Source organism: Amyelois transitella, chromosome 22 (genome assembly GCF_032362555.1).
Source record: "Amyelois transitella isolate CPQ chromosome 22, ilAmyTran1.1, whole genome shotgun sequence".
Lineage (NCBI taxonomy): Eukaryota > Metazoa > Arthropoda > Insecta > Lepidoptera > Pyralidae > Amyelois > Amyelois transitella.
The window spans coordinates 2,688,913-2,704,363 of NC_083525.1; the positions used below are offsets into that span (position 1 = coordinate 2,688,913).

At 34.6% G+C, this 15,451-nt stretch overlaps 4 protein-coding genes across 7 annotated transcripts; 1 reads left to right on the top strand and 3 right to left on the bottom strand.

Moving 5' to 3' along the window:
- Nucleotides 1-2,606: 2,606 nt before the first annotated feature.
- LOC106137087 (cell cycle checkpoint protein RAD1) lies at nucleotides 2,607-6,339 on the bottom strand. The gene is made up of 6 exons (XM_013337842.2): nucleotides 6,113-6,339; nucleotides 5,820-5,957; nucleotides 5,168-5,271; nucleotides 3,968-4,199; nucleotides 3,226-3,357; nucleotides 2,607-2,842 (listed from the first exon to the last, which is right to left on the bottom strand). The coding sequence occupies exons 1-6, from the start codon at nucleotides 6,203-6,205 to the stop codon at nucleotides 2,726-2,728; spliced, it is 816 nt and encodes a 271-aa protein (XP_013193296.1). The 5' UTR covers nucleotides 6,206-6,339; the 3' UTR covers nucleotides 2,607-2,725.
- A 922-nt stretch (nucleotides 6,340-7,261) lies between these two features.
- On the top strand, nucleotides 7,262-11,646 carry LOC106137079 (uncharacterized). Of its 4 annotated transcripts, none has more exons than XM_060950547.1 (5): nucleotides 7,262-7,281; nucleotides 10,028-10,111; nucleotides 10,388-10,630; nucleotides 10,837-11,271; nucleotides 11,511-11,646. In XM_060950547.1, exons 2-5 carry the CDS (start codon nucleotides 10,055-10,057, stop codon nucleotides 11,553-11,555), a joined length of 780 nt encoding a protein of 259 aa, XP_060806530.1. In that variant the 5' UTR covers nucleotides 7,262-7,281; nucleotides 10,028-10,054; the 3' UTR covers nucleotides 11,556-11,646. The 4 variants fall into 4 exon arrangements, with proteins under 4 accessions (XP_060806530.1, XP_013193287.1, XP_060806529.1 ...); XM_013337833.2 differs by lacking the exon at nucleotides 7,262-7,281 and adding an exon at nucleotides 9,158-9,530; XM_060950546.1 differs by lacking the exon at nucleotides 7,262-7,281 and adding an exon at nucleotides 9,537-9,939.
- LOC106137081 (mediator of RNA polymerase II transcription subunit 21) lies at nucleotides 7,348-8,957 on the bottom strand. Its single transcript, XM_013337835.2, has 3 exons — nucleotides 8,747-8,957; nucleotides 8,318-8,596; nucleotides 7,348-7,636 (listed from the first exon to the last, which is right to left on the bottom strand). Exons 1-3 carry the CDS (start codon nucleotides 8,786-8,788, stop codon nucleotides 7,511-7,513), a joined length of 447 nt encoding a protein of 148 aa, XP_013193289.1. The 5' UTR covers nucleotides 8,789-8,957; the 3' UTR covers nucleotides 7,348-7,510.
- Nucleotides 11,647-12,136: 490 nt separating the features above from the next.
- On the bottom strand, nucleotides 12,137-15,350 carry LOC106137074 (solute carrier family 35 member G1). Its single transcript, XM_013337828.2, has 2 exons — nucleotides 15,208-15,350; nucleotides 12,137-15,133 (listed from the first exon to the last, which is right to left on the bottom strand). Exon 2 carries the CDS (start codon nucleotides 15,113-15,115, stop codon nucleotides 14,075-14,077), a length of 1,041 nt encoding a protein of 346 aa, XP_013193282.1. The 5' UTR covers nucleotides 15,116-15,133; nucleotides 15,208-15,350; the 3' UTR covers nucleotides 12,137-14,074.
- Between the last annotated feature and the right edge of the window lie 101 nt (nucleotides 15,351-15,451).

Here is a 15,451-nt window from a genome sequence, read left to right on the forward strand (position 1 = left end):
TATGGCATTCTTACATTTAATTTTTTGCTTAGGAAATTGTTTGTAGTGCAATAAATTGTGTCTAGTATTAATTAATATCGTAAAATCATTATGGGTAAAGGCATAGCCAAATTGTAATGTTAAGCTTCGTACGTACCTAGTTTATTATGCTAAAAATCTTGTGTAGATCCTGTAAGGTTTGGGAAACAAGATGTACTTACGTTTGTTTGTATCATTAGTTGATCGAAGTTATAAAAGTTCAGGCAATATAGGTTATATTGCAATGTATATGTTTGGCGACCGGTACTGCTCTGGCCTTGGTTGGTACCGGTCGTATAAATTACAAAATGGACCGGTACGAGGGGGTATTTTCACGAAATGACTACGTCAATACGCCCTTTTATACGGCGCGATGTGTATCTACCTCAATTGGTACCGGTACCGGTATGTTACATATAGGGTTGATTCACACTTGAGAGCATCAACTGTTCTTATCACCGCCGTGATAATTGGTTTAAGGCTAATAAAGTAAGTCGAACAGAGCTTGGCTTCTTCAAAATAAGATCTGGAACTTGCGAGAATGATTGGTAAATTTTATTTTTGATCTAAATAGTTCCAGATCTTTCGCCGACTCTCACTTATCCACTTACGTGTGTTTTGACCCTAAAGCGAACAGTTTTAATTATTCCGTTACTTTTAAGATGGTACTGAGATTCACCAATATTATATTAAACAGGTATACAGTATTACATGGAAAACATTAGAGAAATAATAAAAGAAACTAAGTTTCGTGCTACTAGTGCTCTGATAGGGTTATTTTGTGTCTAGTCAAACATAGTTAGCAGAATAGAAATGAGAGCGTTGTAATTCCCAAGTTAATTTAGTATCTAAATACTTCTTTATTTAAAGCTAGATAATGTTAAACTAATAACATACGCTAGCACTTCTGGCAGCAAAAAAATAATGAATTCCAAGGCCGTTTGGCCTATTGGCGGTTCGACGACATAATCTTTCATCATCGGTAACTTCGTTAGACAAATCTAATTGTCGTTTCGTCGACAGAAAAAAAAGAGTCAAAAACTCCAATGAAAAAATAACATCCTTTTACTACTTCTTGTAAGTTTTAGAAGATATTTACAGCGAGATTTTAAAATGAAACAGGTATTTTGATGTTCTTCTAGGAAATGAAAATGCTCAAATCTTATCTCAATAACATTTTTGGTAGTGGAGTTTGGTAATCAAATACTTTAAAGACCGATTTTTTTTATGTTCTTGGGAATTTAGCTTAAAATTAGTTGCATCATAACACCTGAATATTCAAAGTATAATTTATTCTCTCCAAACTACTGAGTGTGAGCACTGGTGACTTGTTATACTGGTCATCCAAAACCTTCTACAGGCACCGAAATACTTTTAAGAATTTATGAACATAAGAAATCTTATGGAGCAAATCAACAATTATTATCCAGACATCCCTAAAATTGATTCAGAGACAGAATCAATTAGTGATATTTTTGTGTTTGAATATTCGGGTGCATTTCGACTTAAATTTTAGACTAAAATTGAATGAGAAGGAAAAGGTAAGGATATATATGCTTCATTGTAAGCCTAGTATAAGTAGTTGTAAAAATTTGGTCAAAAATTGTTTAAAGTGTTTAAATATTGAAATTTAAAAAATATCAATTTTAGATATAATTAGATACTTTTGGCGAGGAAAATTAATACGTACTTATAGTCGAACTCAATATTGTTGGAATTGAAATAAAGACAGTTAAGGTGTGTTGAGAGATGCGTTGGGCGATGGCAGTCTGAATTATTTTATCGGAACCAAAAAAAAACTTTGAATAACCATAGAAACTTTTATCTTGCGATTGGTCTACAATTTGTATGGGCAAAATTCTCTGTAGCGCCACCTATTGAATGGCTGCTGTGTTATATTTCTGTATCCAATCAAGGGCCATTACAAAAACATAAGTGATTATCTACGATGTGTAAGATAATTCATTGTATTTCAATAGTGATGTGTAGCCAAATATATAAAATAGGTTTTTATACGGAAATGTACTTTTTGCAAACGCTTTACTGCACAACACCATATTATTATTATTAATTCTTGAATACACTAGCAGCTTCTATAGCTGATGCGTGGTGCGTCTAGTTTGGAGAATTTGTCTAGATTGTTCTTGAAGCCATATCGAGTGAATTTGTATTTGCTTTCAGATATTTTACGAATATGTTTAATCGCATATTTCATACTTTGTATTATTATCTTCACAGGCTAAAGATATTTTTCATGCCATGGTAATTTAAAATTGGTATTTACTGTAATATGTGTTCGGAATCCCTAGTAAGTAATGTTAACTATCCTCTATTATTTCTGAGATTTTAGTTCATTTCACCTTATGGCCGTCATTTACTCCCGTAATAACTAAAATTCTTGCAAAGGTTTACAAAGCCTGCATCTGAACGTAAATATCTATTAAAATTATCTGTATGCCTCACTCTGCCAGTAAAAAAAAATCGGTTGTCCATGGCGGTCCGTGTTTATAGCAAAACCAGCGTTAGAAGAAACATTCCTTAGATACAATGTTATGTAATTTTTGAATGAAATAAAACTTATATTTTGTAAACATCTCGTTTATTTTTCACAGCCTTTATTTCAACATACTACTTTGAAAGTTGTGTATTTATTAATGTAAAAATATCTAATACTTTTCAGAAAACTAAATTTTTTTAGTCCATTACTTCAATCGTCAAGCAATGGAACAATGTAGAACTCTGAAAACATTTGCCTCTGATCCCTCTGGTCTTCTAGCTTCAGCTGCAGCAAGAGCAAGCCGTTGGAACTGCACCTTAAAACTACCTGCAAATAAAATGTCTAGTTTTATTACAAGAAACCGCACACAAATTGAGCGGTGCAGCTGAACGCGGCCTTTCAGTCTATTCAAGGCTCTGTCTACTCCGCAAGGGATATAAACTATGTTTCTTTGTATCACACTTTTCTTCCTTTCTTACTGGGTAGAAAAAGGTGTCGTTTATCTATATGACACGTTTCATCAAAATTTTTCCATTCGTTTTTGAGTTGATAACAAACTAAAATACTTATAATTCTTTTAATGCATAAAAATTACGCCTCTTCCCCGGAGGGGAAAAGCAGAGCCTAAATCTTTCCACTTGTTAGAATACCTATGCATATTTCTTTCGCTTCATCCACATTTTGATTTTCTTTATATAAAAGTTATTTACCTTAGTAGATATGCCTAAGGCCTTCATGATGAGTCTAATGTGATGCAACTGGTATTTCAAAGTGATGGGCTGGTCACAACTGAAGCTTTGCACCATCTCTGACGACTTGGGAACGTCGATGCATGATCTGTCCTGAAATAACATAAAAATGAAGTTGCTCAAATCCAGCTGAATGTCGCCTATCTTTATTGCATAGAAATTTACACAGTAAAAAGAAATGAAGCGAGAGAAGTATGAAAGGATTGCCTTCATACTTCTCTCGCTTCATCCACATTCATAAGTCTCCTTATGCAAGCTCGTCGGTTTCGAGTATTTTCGTGACCTGACCTTTTGCTAGAACGTCCGATTTGATCAAGGTATGTCCGTCTAAGGGGCTTATTGATAACTCAGTCTCATCTGAGCGTGCTCTCCATGGGAACTGGAACTGGAGAGAGAAGATAAACCATAGGCGTTCTAAGCATTTCAACGAGATACCTTCGCCCAGGCCTTCACACACCACGGTTTCCATTCACTCTCCTTATATATTTTGTTATTCAAGGTTTTCATTCACATGACCAAACCATCTAAGCATTCAATTTTCTATTCCTGTCACTACATCTTTGTTCTCTCACTCAATTTTACACCGATTATACTCCATGACGCTCTCATTTCCACCGCGCTTTTCCTGCCTTTGTGGTTTTTTTTGATACATCCAAATTTCACTCGCGTATGTAGTATCTTAAAAAAAAACAAAAATACCAACCTGCATGCCATAGGTAACAATACTGACGTTAGGGTGTTCCGGTGACAGGTTCAACTCGATTATATCACAGGACCGCTCTATATCTGCCAACAGGCCGAGGAAAGCCGGTGCCTTGAGCACCAGCTTGGCTACTTCTGGGGTGTCCTCATCTCGAAGTTCCAGGACAGAGTCCGCTGTTTGGGTGAAGATTTCGCAGTCAGTCATCACGTTGTTGACGGATTGGGGCTGTAATCTGGAATGTTTAATCCTATAAACCGCCGAGCTTGCATGAACAGAGTTATGAATGTGTATGAAGCGAAGGAAGTATGCAGAGATCGTGGCAAGTGGAAAGAGGTAGTCTCTGTCTACCCCTCCGGGAAAGAGGCGTGATTTTATGTATGTATGTTTAATCCTTTGCTAATATTATAAATGCAAAAGTCTGACTGTTCCGCTTTCATAGCTTAACCGCTGGACCGATTCCAATGAAATATGGTATGCATATAGGTAAAGCAAGCGTACCTGGGTTTACATTTTTAAATAATCAACTCCTAAAATACTTTCCACAAAAAGAGACTGACACGCGGACAAAGCCGCGGCAATAGGGCTAGTCTATTATACTTATATATGAATCTCTGTTACTGAGTGACTGATAGGTAATGCACGCACAGCCCTTAATCACTGGGTCTTAAGATTTGGCATGTAGGTTCACTAGGTTCCTTATGTGGTCTCTGAGTCCTCTAAGACAGGATTTGCATTAATTGTATCACGTGCGGATGAATAATATAAACCTTTATTCAAATAAAATTAAAATTTTCATAACTATTTACGATCTTCCAGGGAAGGCTAAAAGTAGACAGATAGTTTAGCTTCAAGACATACAAATCATATTATTATTATATTCAGAAAATATTTATGTTTTGGTTTGTAAGAAATAAACTCAAAATAGCTTTCGACGCGAGTTGGCAGAGATATATGTATACCTTCAAGTGACTACTTGAAATTGAATTGAGTAATTAAGTATATTTTTATGGAAATTCCCCACGGGTGCAAAGCCTTGTGCAACAACTAGTAAAGAGAAGAAAGAGAATATTAACCTTATTCTATTATCAGCCAACATGATCATCTACATTAATTTCCCTCTTTATACAAGCTGGTTGGTTAAGAGTAAACTTGACCTGATCTTTTAGTAATATGATTAATGTTATAAAATGCCTTACTTACACAAGCAAAAGAGGCGATCCTTCACATCTGTAGTACATTTTCAAACTGGATTCTTCACCAGACCCAAATATATTGAGACATTCGGCTAGCACTGCTATACTGATCTAGAAAGTTTAAAAAGGTTTTTGTGAAATTTTTTGATGGATTGTATGACGTTTTACACATAAGAATAAATATTTTTGGTTCTTGAAATCACTGCAGGGTCACATTTGGCTGTATGGCTTAATGATGGATCAAAGTATTTCCATACTAATAGTCTTCCATGACAAAACCAATGAATCAATCCCCCATGAATTCTTCTCTTCTTCCTCCTGGCTTTTAGTTCCAGTTGCATCCTCACCATTCCAGAGAGAAGCCTCGGGTATTGATAATGGACCCTGGATTCGATGCATCATTTTTTACACGACTCCCATCTGACCTCCGCAACTTATGCAGGTAAACCTTACCTGCTTAAAATTGATGTTGTCACTGAGTACTTAAGAGCATTGGTAAGTATTCAAACTCATGTACATAACTTTCTAAAATAGTCATTGATACATGGCTGTGTGATTATAATAAATAACAAATCTCAAACCGATTGTCTATCATTCAGTCGCCTCCTTTGCCTTGGTAAACAATTAAGTTATAATAAAAGAATGCTTTGATTTCTTACCTTGAACATAACATCTACATCATCCCTCACACGATACTCTGTGAAGTTATCACAAGGCACATAAGCTGAGGCTTGCACACATTTCCCTTCCTCTACTGTTAGTTTTAGACCCTCAGGCAATGCACAGAAAACAGCAGACTGAAAGAAATTAATTTAATGTATTCATTAGGATAATAATAGTCCATAAATATAAATGAAATCAGAGCCTGAATTTTTTTTTTTACTTCAGGCTCTACTGCAGTCTATAACAACATTTGGTATCTTTAGAAAATAATAATAATATCTAGAGTTACCTCTTGAAACTGTATTGCCTTTAATAAATTGCATAAATTTTTCCCAGAGTCCATAGAGGCCGTAAAATAATATTCTGATGTCCCTTCATCCATTGTTATCTTCCAAATCGAACATAGAATTGAGTAACATTAAATATTGATCATGGGTCACCTCATGGTAGGTTAATTTATCTAAAATCTGGGCAATTCTAGCTGCCAACACATGTTTACAGAAAATCTGACTCTTTCGCTCTAAAACTTGATGCTTAAAAGCAAGACAAGGACAAAAGTTTATTCGTGGAAAAACACGATAGCAGTGATCGTTTTCTCCCTGTATTTCGATCAAAGTCCTTGTTTTCTTCGCCGTTTGGTATGCAACTAGGAAAGGATGTTTTTCTAATACATCAAAAGCCCGTTGCAAGACGACACCAAAAACAGAGTGAAGTGTTAATAAGTCTTCGTCTGAAACTGAATTATTTAGTAAATTATTTGCGGATTTGCTCAATAATTCTGCTAAACAGAGAAGTGAATGATACAAACATTGCTTGTTTTCAGTTGAGTTCACACGAATCTCAATGTCATTTAATATTTTATTCGCAACTGAGGGTATTATTGATGGAACGCTACTCATAATACCAAAAAAGTCATAAATTTCGTTGTTCTTTCAAATAATCACAAATTTTCACATGTTATGTAGCATTTCCACAAAATATTTCAAAACCATAAAATCGCGGGAACGGGAAATCTGACTGACAATAATAATTGCAATGACAATGACAGTGACAATTAAAATACTTTTTTAGTGCACTTGATACTACGATACAGCCATGATATAGCCTCTTTTTAATATACAGAATTAAATTAAAGTTCCTTTTCATTTTCTTATTATATTTGACCATCTAGGCAGCTTTACTGACGCCCACAATTTGCTATCCGCAAATTGACCCACTCAATGGTGCTAATCATAAACTTATCATTATAATTGTGATTAATAGGTACTAATTCTTAGACATTATATACTAATATCCGTGGAAACTAAACATCAGCGTCAAAGCGTTACTCCCGCCCGGTAACAATCTTAGCTCTAGTTTAGTCATTATGTACACATAAATTCACTGGTAAATGCCTAGCTGCAGTAGAATTTTAACCTGTGCCACTCTAGTTAGTAGTATGTACAACTATTTATTCAGGTGCCTTTAAAAGTTTATACTAATGTATCTGAGAATGTTAATACTAATAATAAATATAAAATACTGTTGGTGCTAAGAATTATAATATCTTTCTTTTACTTATAAACATTACAATAATTAAGATAAAAACTAACATTAAATCTATTTAACACTTTCACAGATCAGTTATAAAGGTCCATTCACATTATCGCCTATGGTGGTATCCAGATCCACCTAACTTTTTTAAATTCTATAATTGAGGTTTCACATCTTTGTTGAGAATTAAGGCGGGGTTTTGCATATCAAGTTGGCATTGGGCAATATCGCTCAGAGCTCCTTGTATTTTTTCCAGTAATATTTCACCTTGCCGGACCACCTGTAATTAAATTATTATTTAGCCAAAAATGGGTATTATGATGATACAAGCAAATATAGTTGTCTATTCTGTCCTAAGGAATGAGAACACAAGTGTAATAAATAGCATGATAATTATAAGTCATTATTTTGTCTTAACTACGCCTATAAATAAATGATACTTGGTGAGGTCAATATATAATGCTCTGACACACTCTGACTTGCTTACCTTATAGTTTACAACACATTTTATTTGAAAGACTGACAACCATATAAAATATATGTATAAATATTGAGTAAGATCTCGAAAGAAAAAATAAATATGTAGGTGAAATATTAGTTTTATATACAGACTTCAAATGTCGTTGTTCACATTTCATGGTGTAAGTTTTTGCTAACTATATATTTTCTCATATGTGTATTGTTTTGTTTGATCTGCACTATATATCTTATATATATATATATACATACATACATACATAAAATCACGCCTCTTTCCCGGAGGGGTAGGCAGAGACTACCTCTTTCCACTTGCCACGATCTCTGCATACTTCTTTCGCTTCGTCCACATTCATAACTCATAAATACTATATACATATATACATATGATATACATATATATATACATATGATACAAAAGATCCTCAAAACTAAGGTACAAGCTAACAACAAAAGATTATAATGTGCTTGTTTATTATGTTACCTCTTCCAGTTGTTCAGCTGCCTCCTTATTTTCCGCTTCCAATCGCCTCAAACTCTGCACCTGGAGCTCCGCCGAGCTCTCTTCACTCGGTAAAGATTCAATCAAAGTGTCAATGTCTTTCGCACATCTTGATATCAAAGTCGCAAAAAGCATAGCATAATCCTCCTGATTCTGCTGCTGCTGCGGCGTTTGGGATCCGCTTCGGTCCAAGCCATGGAATTTACTGGGCGTTGAGAACTGTTGCAGTATACCAATGCTGTTGCAAAAGTGTTCAGCTTGCTGTGAAACGATGTGAATTTCAGTTTTGTTTTTTAATGCTTAAATTGCGTACATCGCTCTAGCGAGAGGAATACATTATGTTGAAGAAAAGGAATATTTTATATAGAAAAATTGCTTATATACGGCTTGAGTGAATAAGAGTGGACTTACTTGATTTATTGTATCCTGGAGCTGAGTAAGACGATCCGCCATTTCTGTTTAATGAGATAAATTTATTGATTCTGATAAAATCTGGAAATGAATTTTAAGGGTCTATATACCAATTCAATTTGCAACGAAAGAAAGAAAGTAAAAAAGTATTTAGTGTAACACAGGTGAAATTGTAATTAGAGGAACGGGAAACTAATGAAATTATAACAAGATAAAATGACAACTAACACGAACTTTTGACAATGACATTGACAAATCACCCCATCAACTTTTTTAGGAATGAACGCAAAGCATGATCAAAATTCTGGTGGAAGCCATAATATAGAAAATAAAGAAAAGGCATTCATTGTCATTTACTCAAATTCTACGGGAAGCATAATCCATAATAATAAAATTTTAATCGACCGATGTCTGTTAACACTCTTACAAACTTACCGTTTGAAGGTTTGTGTTAGGAGATATAGAACCCTAACAGAGTTGGATTGTAATCTGACCTAAAGACCTTAGAATGGACGTATTACGTAAACGAATTAATTCTTATATTGAAGGGCAAACGAGACAATGATAAATCATCTACATAATATATCTACTACCTACTAGTAATAAAAAAAACAAACGGTTTAGTGTCGGATGTTTTTAAATGCTAAAAGCGAAAATCGTCAAGATGTAGATTTCCCTATTTGCATGGCTATACCTATTCCCTGATACCTACCTATAATTTATGAGTTACAAGGCAAGAGTGAATAGGCATTATTGGTGCTTGAGTGATCATCGTGCAAATTAGGTACAACAAAAATCAATGGCAGCAAAAATTTAGATCAAAAAGCACTCAAATTTTAATCCAACATACATGTCATTTCTGTTTCCCATGGCCTTAAGTTCCACAGATACTATGAATTTAATTGGTGTATTCATATGAGAGTCTTTGGCTTTTCCTGTGCTCATTAATTTAAATTATTTACTTATCATCTTTTCTCCAAAACTGATTCCCATTCATCAATTTCACATAATATCCTGTGTCATACATACATAAAATCACGCCTCTTTCCCGGAGGGGTAGGCAGAGACTGCCTGTGTGATGATTACGAATTTGAAGATTTTTGGGTGAATGATGTTTACTTATTCATTTCGTTTCATTTTCTATTGTTTCACGGTAACTTTATGCTAGGCGAACCTACTCATAGTTAATTTATGTAGGTAACTTGTACCTATAAAATCAATTCGGGAATAATTAACAGTCATTTGTGCATTGTTTTGGGATTGAATAACAGTTTGTTTTAGCGGTGATCTAAATTTTGGAACAGAAAAATGGACATCAGTTCAAAGCCACAGTTTATACCACAAATACAAGATGAAAACGTTGATGTGAGTAATAATATAGTCAGTAGCTAAACTTTAAACTGAGTATGACTAAACGGAGAGCTAACTAGGTAGTTAACTGTTACCTCAGTAACACATGCGAATCCGAATCTCCAAAGGCTCCGCAGGTATGATACCAACCTATCAAAATCTAAGCTTTGTCTTGCGAGTAGAGGTGTGCCACAGGGTTCTATTTTTGAGCTGCTGTTGATTATAGACTTAACTAACACTATTGAGAGATTGTTAAATATTTAATTTAAATCCAACTTATTCTGTTCACAGATCAAAACAGCACTTATAATATTTTCACAAATCGTATCCGAAAATGTTGGAACTAAGAAATTATCGATATATTACTTTAAGCAAGATGACGAATGCATCTTCGATGAAGTTAAAGAGTTACTCAAGAAGCTATCAATAGAATTGAGTATCACATTCGTGGGCCTAGAAGATTTTTTCAATGTTTCTTTAATGTTTGATCGGCCTCACATTATTTATTTGGATAACATTCTTGAGGATCCTGTTGTAAGTAGAATGTAATATTATTATAAGAACACCATTTACAGGAAGCTTTATCTGCAGCACATAGGTATGGAAATAATCCAAGATGTAGCATATTCTGATTCAGATATTATAATTTGTAGAATTAACGTCGGATTTAGCTATGTACCTACACATAAAATTTTGATTTTGTCTGATACCAGACATTTCTCAATTCTATTTTTTTTCAGAACAGAGATGCTGTGGTAAGCACAATCCCACCATCCTCTTTCATTATAAGTCGGGGAATAAAAGTGGAAGGATTCACTGATGACTACTATGTCCCTATGTATGTAGCCGGTAAAGGAAAAGATAGACTCGAAATGTCACAATGGAAGATCGTAGACATATGGAAACAAATATCTTTAAGAACGCATGTATCTTTGGTTCTAGTCAAATCGGTGGCTGATTTAGATGAAGTGCGCAAAGCTTTGAAAAATGCAACGAAGTTCAAGAAAGTTATACTAATAGCAAAGTATCCGGATGTGTTCGGATTGAAAGAGATGGTTCAAGAGGTAGAAAGAGAAGAGATTAATTTGTTCGTGGTGTTTACTGATACTGAAGTAACCGAAGCGGAAGTTAAACAGAGGCTTAAGTTCAATATTCCGTTTAGCGTTTTGCATGATGTAAGTACATGACTGCCTAAGTTACCTAATCCCATTCTAATGATATCTATAACTAACCCTTATTGGACTATGGTTACACATTCAGGTTCCTGAATCTGCAAGATTCGATTTCGTTCGTTCGTTGCGAGAGCATCATATTTGCACATTACATATTTTTATTCGTCGAGCTTCGACGCCCTAGTGCATAGTAAAGCGCAAAAATAATGAATATTATTGACTGTTAATTTACTTTATTTTAGGGAATTTGGGGTGGGGAATACTACGTGCCTGTGAAGAACGCTTGAATATAAAATATACCTACGTAATAATACTTTTTTAGAAAAACATTTGTTAAATATCTTTGTGTCCAAATAAAAGAGGATGAGGAGAATATTAGTATGGTCTTTCATTTTAGACAATTCACGTTTCAGGAAATAATGCTATGTGACGATTTTTATGCCAAGATTTCTTCAGCCTACTCTTTTACCTGAACCCGTCGGAGGTGACATAGTCATGCATTTTCGAACATGTGTTTAGTGTTTGGACTCAGAAAAAAAATTCGAACACACGTTTATCACATCTTTAGGTAAATGTACTTAATAACAAATCGAGATTAAGAGATAGTGACAGGTTACTAATTTACCACCTAAAAGGAGAAATACAAGTTTAAAAGCCTTTCCCAATATTGACTTAAAATCTGCGCGGGAAGAGAAGCAGCAAATGTTTTTTTTTCTACAAGACGATCATGAAAGGTCATAGTATGTAATATGTATATTTTTACCTCAGTGAATTTAAGCCAACCGTTATTCCAATAATTAACTTCGATTTGAGAAAAGCCTTCGATGTGGTTGATCCAATTAAACACTCAACTGATAAGGGTTTTATTTTTTCTATTTTCAATAACACTTAAAAAAGAAAAAGTAATACGACGATAAAGTTAATAAATTAGTCTGAATATAGAACTAACACATTTGGAGCTCAACAAGGAACTCTGCTTGGACCTGTGTTATTTACACTACCTACACATAACGACCAAGCAATGTGTAAGTAATTAATAATATTTACGACCGCTGATAAGGCAATGTTTTAGGCTCATCTCCGCTCGCTGAAATATTAAAATCCCATGAACTAACATTCCCGCGGAAATTAATAAAAATAATAGGCCCTCATGGATTGATAAACATTTCAAGTAAATTTAACATACTTTTATTTTAGCATACAGTCATTAGACTTGACTAGAAGTAAAAATATCACAATTCATAACATCATTATGTGACTATTTACAATCAAAATTATACAGCAGATCTATATTATAAATTGCTCATGTAAAATAAAATGCAGTTATTTGATTAAAATAGCATTCAAAACTGATAAAATTTAAGGTAAGTACTTAAAATAGAGCTAGTTTAATGCCTATGACTAGAAAATTTTCAACATAGACAAAGATATTTACATTTTCGATGATATGTTAGTGGCTAGGTACAAAAATGCTTTAAAACAGACTTATTTATAACTAAATACAATAGGCAAGCAACACACTTTGGTTTATTGTGGTATTTCAGACCGAAATATATAATAGTAAAGTTATTAAGAAGGAGAGAAAATAAGAATATGCCTATGTTCGTGAACAGACTCCTAGGTGTATGAAGATATACACAAAATATTTTGAAAAGACAAAAACTTAACATGGTGAGAACAATTATTATAACAAAGAATTCAACAATAAATATCACTGATTATAAACGAAAAATAAACACTTATAAATAGAGTGTAGGTAGTTACTGAGTATTAATTGAGATCTAAGTAACAACAAAGACTTAAAATGTACAAATTTCACTTATTCCTACAAAAATCTTTATGCTGGGTAAATAAAGATGAACGTAGACTTGATTACGGCGCTGGAGCGCGCGTGGTCGGATGTCTTCTTCATTATAAATTAATTCGAAATAATGCAACCACTGCTACGCGGTTCAAAATATTAAACATCTGTGTTCGGTTTATGGACTTTTCTAGCACTAGAGCTGTGTCCTCCACAGCGGTACTACCCACTGAGGTAGCTTTGGTGAGCCAGTGCTAGATGATTTTGAACGAAGGATTTAGTCCGGAACTGTGGAGCGAAATCGGAACATACTCCCGGTACGAAAACAAAGTGGCGGGGCAGAGGTCGTTTCGTATGACAGCCGGCTCCCAGTAACATCTCTGGGTAATGCACCACATTTTGAGACTTTGGTAGACCTTTATAAAATTTTTATAAACTAATACAAAAATGAAGCTCTATATTCACCCACATACAAGCACGTGCAATGCATGTGTAAACCTAGACATACTTATATAATAAAATATAAGTACACGAATAAAATTAAAGCTAAAATGAGGAACACAAGAAACAAGAGGCCAATATGACAACACATGAGGACTTATTTAACAGTCTTTTAGTGTGAAAGGTATCTTAATTATCTATAATAATTAATTATTGTGTCTGTTGTCCTATACTACAAAGTGAATCTAGTTTGGACCTTAGGTCAGAGGCCAGGTAACACTAACCATATTATGAAATAATACAATACATGATTTTTTAAACATTAGGGCCAAATTTGAAAAGATGTATTTTTTTTTAAATTAAATCACAGAAATTAGTGTTAACTGGCCTATTTGGCTCTTAAACTCCACAATAAATACTGCAAGCATTGGCTTTGAATACTATAATTGATGACTAGGCTGCAAGCAAAATGAAAATCACAAACTGGGGTTTAAGAGCACACAAAAATATTACTCTTATAATGGTAAGGTACACTGTGTGAAGTAATTACGTCTTACACATAACTTATTGAGCTAACACGCCAAGCTTACTTCTTAACTGGGATTCGGCTGGTAAAGCCAAGGCCCATTTCCGTAGACCTACGAGTAGTACCGAACTTAGAACTAACACAGCTCCGCACACAGAAAACTTGCTCGGTATCTCATTGAAGAACATCACCTGCCAGAGAAACGCAAAAACAATGTCTGCAGATCTCGCAATGGCTACAGGACCAGCCTGTTCCATTTGCAGAGACATTGTCAACAAAATCTGACCTAAATAGCTGAACAATGCCAAGCACACAACAAGAAATCTCTCCGTACCACAGTTTGGCATACACAGTATTCCAAATACGAAAGAGTAAAACAAGGTCTGCAATATGGCTATAGCACCAAAGTTAGTCATGATTACAGAGAAATGCAGCCCTTTGAGTACCCGTAATAAAACATAAGCATTCGCTCCAAAGATTGTAGAAATAAATGCTGCCACAGCACCTCTTAAACTGTTATAATTCTGATTGTGATCAGCAATAGCATCACTTCCAAAAAGAAATGGCGGGTGAGTAATCAAAACCACTCCTATAAGCGTCAGTATTATGGAAATTGTATTCCAAATACCGCATGGTTCTTTTAAAAATACCCTGGCAAATAATGCCACAAATACAGGTACTGAGAATACAATAACAGATGCATCTGCTAGTGGCATGTTCCGAAAGGCATAAAAACTTAACATCAACCCTACAGTGCCTACTATTGACCTTAAAACCAATAAAACACGTTTACCTGAAGGAAATACAGGCTGTTCTGTATAAATGACTATAGGTATTGTTGGCAGTAGAACTCCTATGAATCTAAACATCGCAAGTTGCATTGGGTCGATGTTGACGAGGCTTTTGACGATCACTGAGCAAAGAGAAAAGAATAGAGATGATAATGTCGCGAGTATTAGCCCTAAGTATGGGCATCGTTTTAGAAGTGGCCTTTTGTTTTCCAGTAAGTTTGGTATTGTCTCATCTCCACTTCCCGCTGACAGGTCCACGAGATGTTGTAGCTCTACGTGCTCTGGCATTGTCCTACACAAGTTTACCTGAAATGGCACAGTAAATAAAATCTCTTTGTAGGGCGCAAAAACAATACAGTATTTTCAATGTAAGTACTTACCACTGGTCTCTTTACACAAGAGTTTATATCTTTTATTTTGTGTTATTAATTTATGCCATTATTTTAAAGACAAAAAATGGTAATATTTTTTCTTGATTATTTTTTATTTATTGAGTGAGGTTCCAATTTTTATGATGAATGACAGACAGTGTTTGACAAAATAATTATTCTTTTGTGACACTGACAACATCCGTCACGATTTGACAATAGTTTTTTCACGGTTAAGTTTTTACGGCTATGATGA

What these genes read in the sequence shown, in the direction of transcription:
- LOC106137087 (XM_013337842.2), bottom strand. Translation starts at nt 6,205, where the DNA reads ATGGATGAAGGGACATCAGAATATTATTTTACGGCCTCTATGGACTCT. An exon ending in ATGTAGATGTTATGTTCAAG is followed by an intron (nt 5,272 to 5,819) that starts GTAAGAAATCAA and finishes TAAACTTTCTAG; the next exon opens with ATCAGTATAGCAGTGCTAGC. An exon ending in CCTTAGGCATATCTACTAAG is followed by an intron (nt 2,843 to 3,225) that starts GTAAATAACTTT and finishes TTTTATTTGCAG; the next exon opens with GTAGTTTTAAGGTGCAGTTC.
- LOC106137081 (XM_013337835.2), bottom strand. Translation starts at nt 8,788, where the DNA reads ATGGCGGATCGTCTTACTCAGCTCCAGGATACAATAAATCAA. An exon ending in TCCAGGATACAATAAATCAA is followed by an intron (nt 8,597 to 8,746) that starts GTAAGTCCACTC and finishes ATCGTTTCACAG; the next exon opens with CAAGCTGAACACTTTTGCAA. An exon ending in CAGCTGAACAACTGGAAGAG is followed by an intron (nt 7,637 to 8,317) that starts GTAACATAATAA and finishes ATTTAATTACAG; the next exon opens with GTGGTCCGGCAAGGTGAAAT.
- LOC106137074 (XM_013337828.2), bottom strand. Translation starts at nt 15,115, where the DNA reads ATGCCAGAGCACGTAGAGCTACAACATCTCGTGGACCTGTCAGCGGGA.
- LOC106137079 (XM_060950547.1), top strand. Translation starts at nt 10,055, where the DNA reads ATGGACATCAGTTCAAAGCCACAGTTTATACCACAAATACAAGATGAA. An exon ending in TACAAGATGAAAACGTTGAT is followed by an intron (nt 10,112 to 10,387) that starts GTGAGTAATAAT and finishes TTCTGTTCACAG; the next exon opens with ATCAAAACAGCACTTATAAT. An exon ending in CGTTTAGCGTTTTGCATGAT is followed by an intron (nt 11,272 to 11,510) that starts GTAAGTACATGA and finishes ACTTTATTTTAG; the next exon opens with GGAATTTGGGGTGGGGAATA.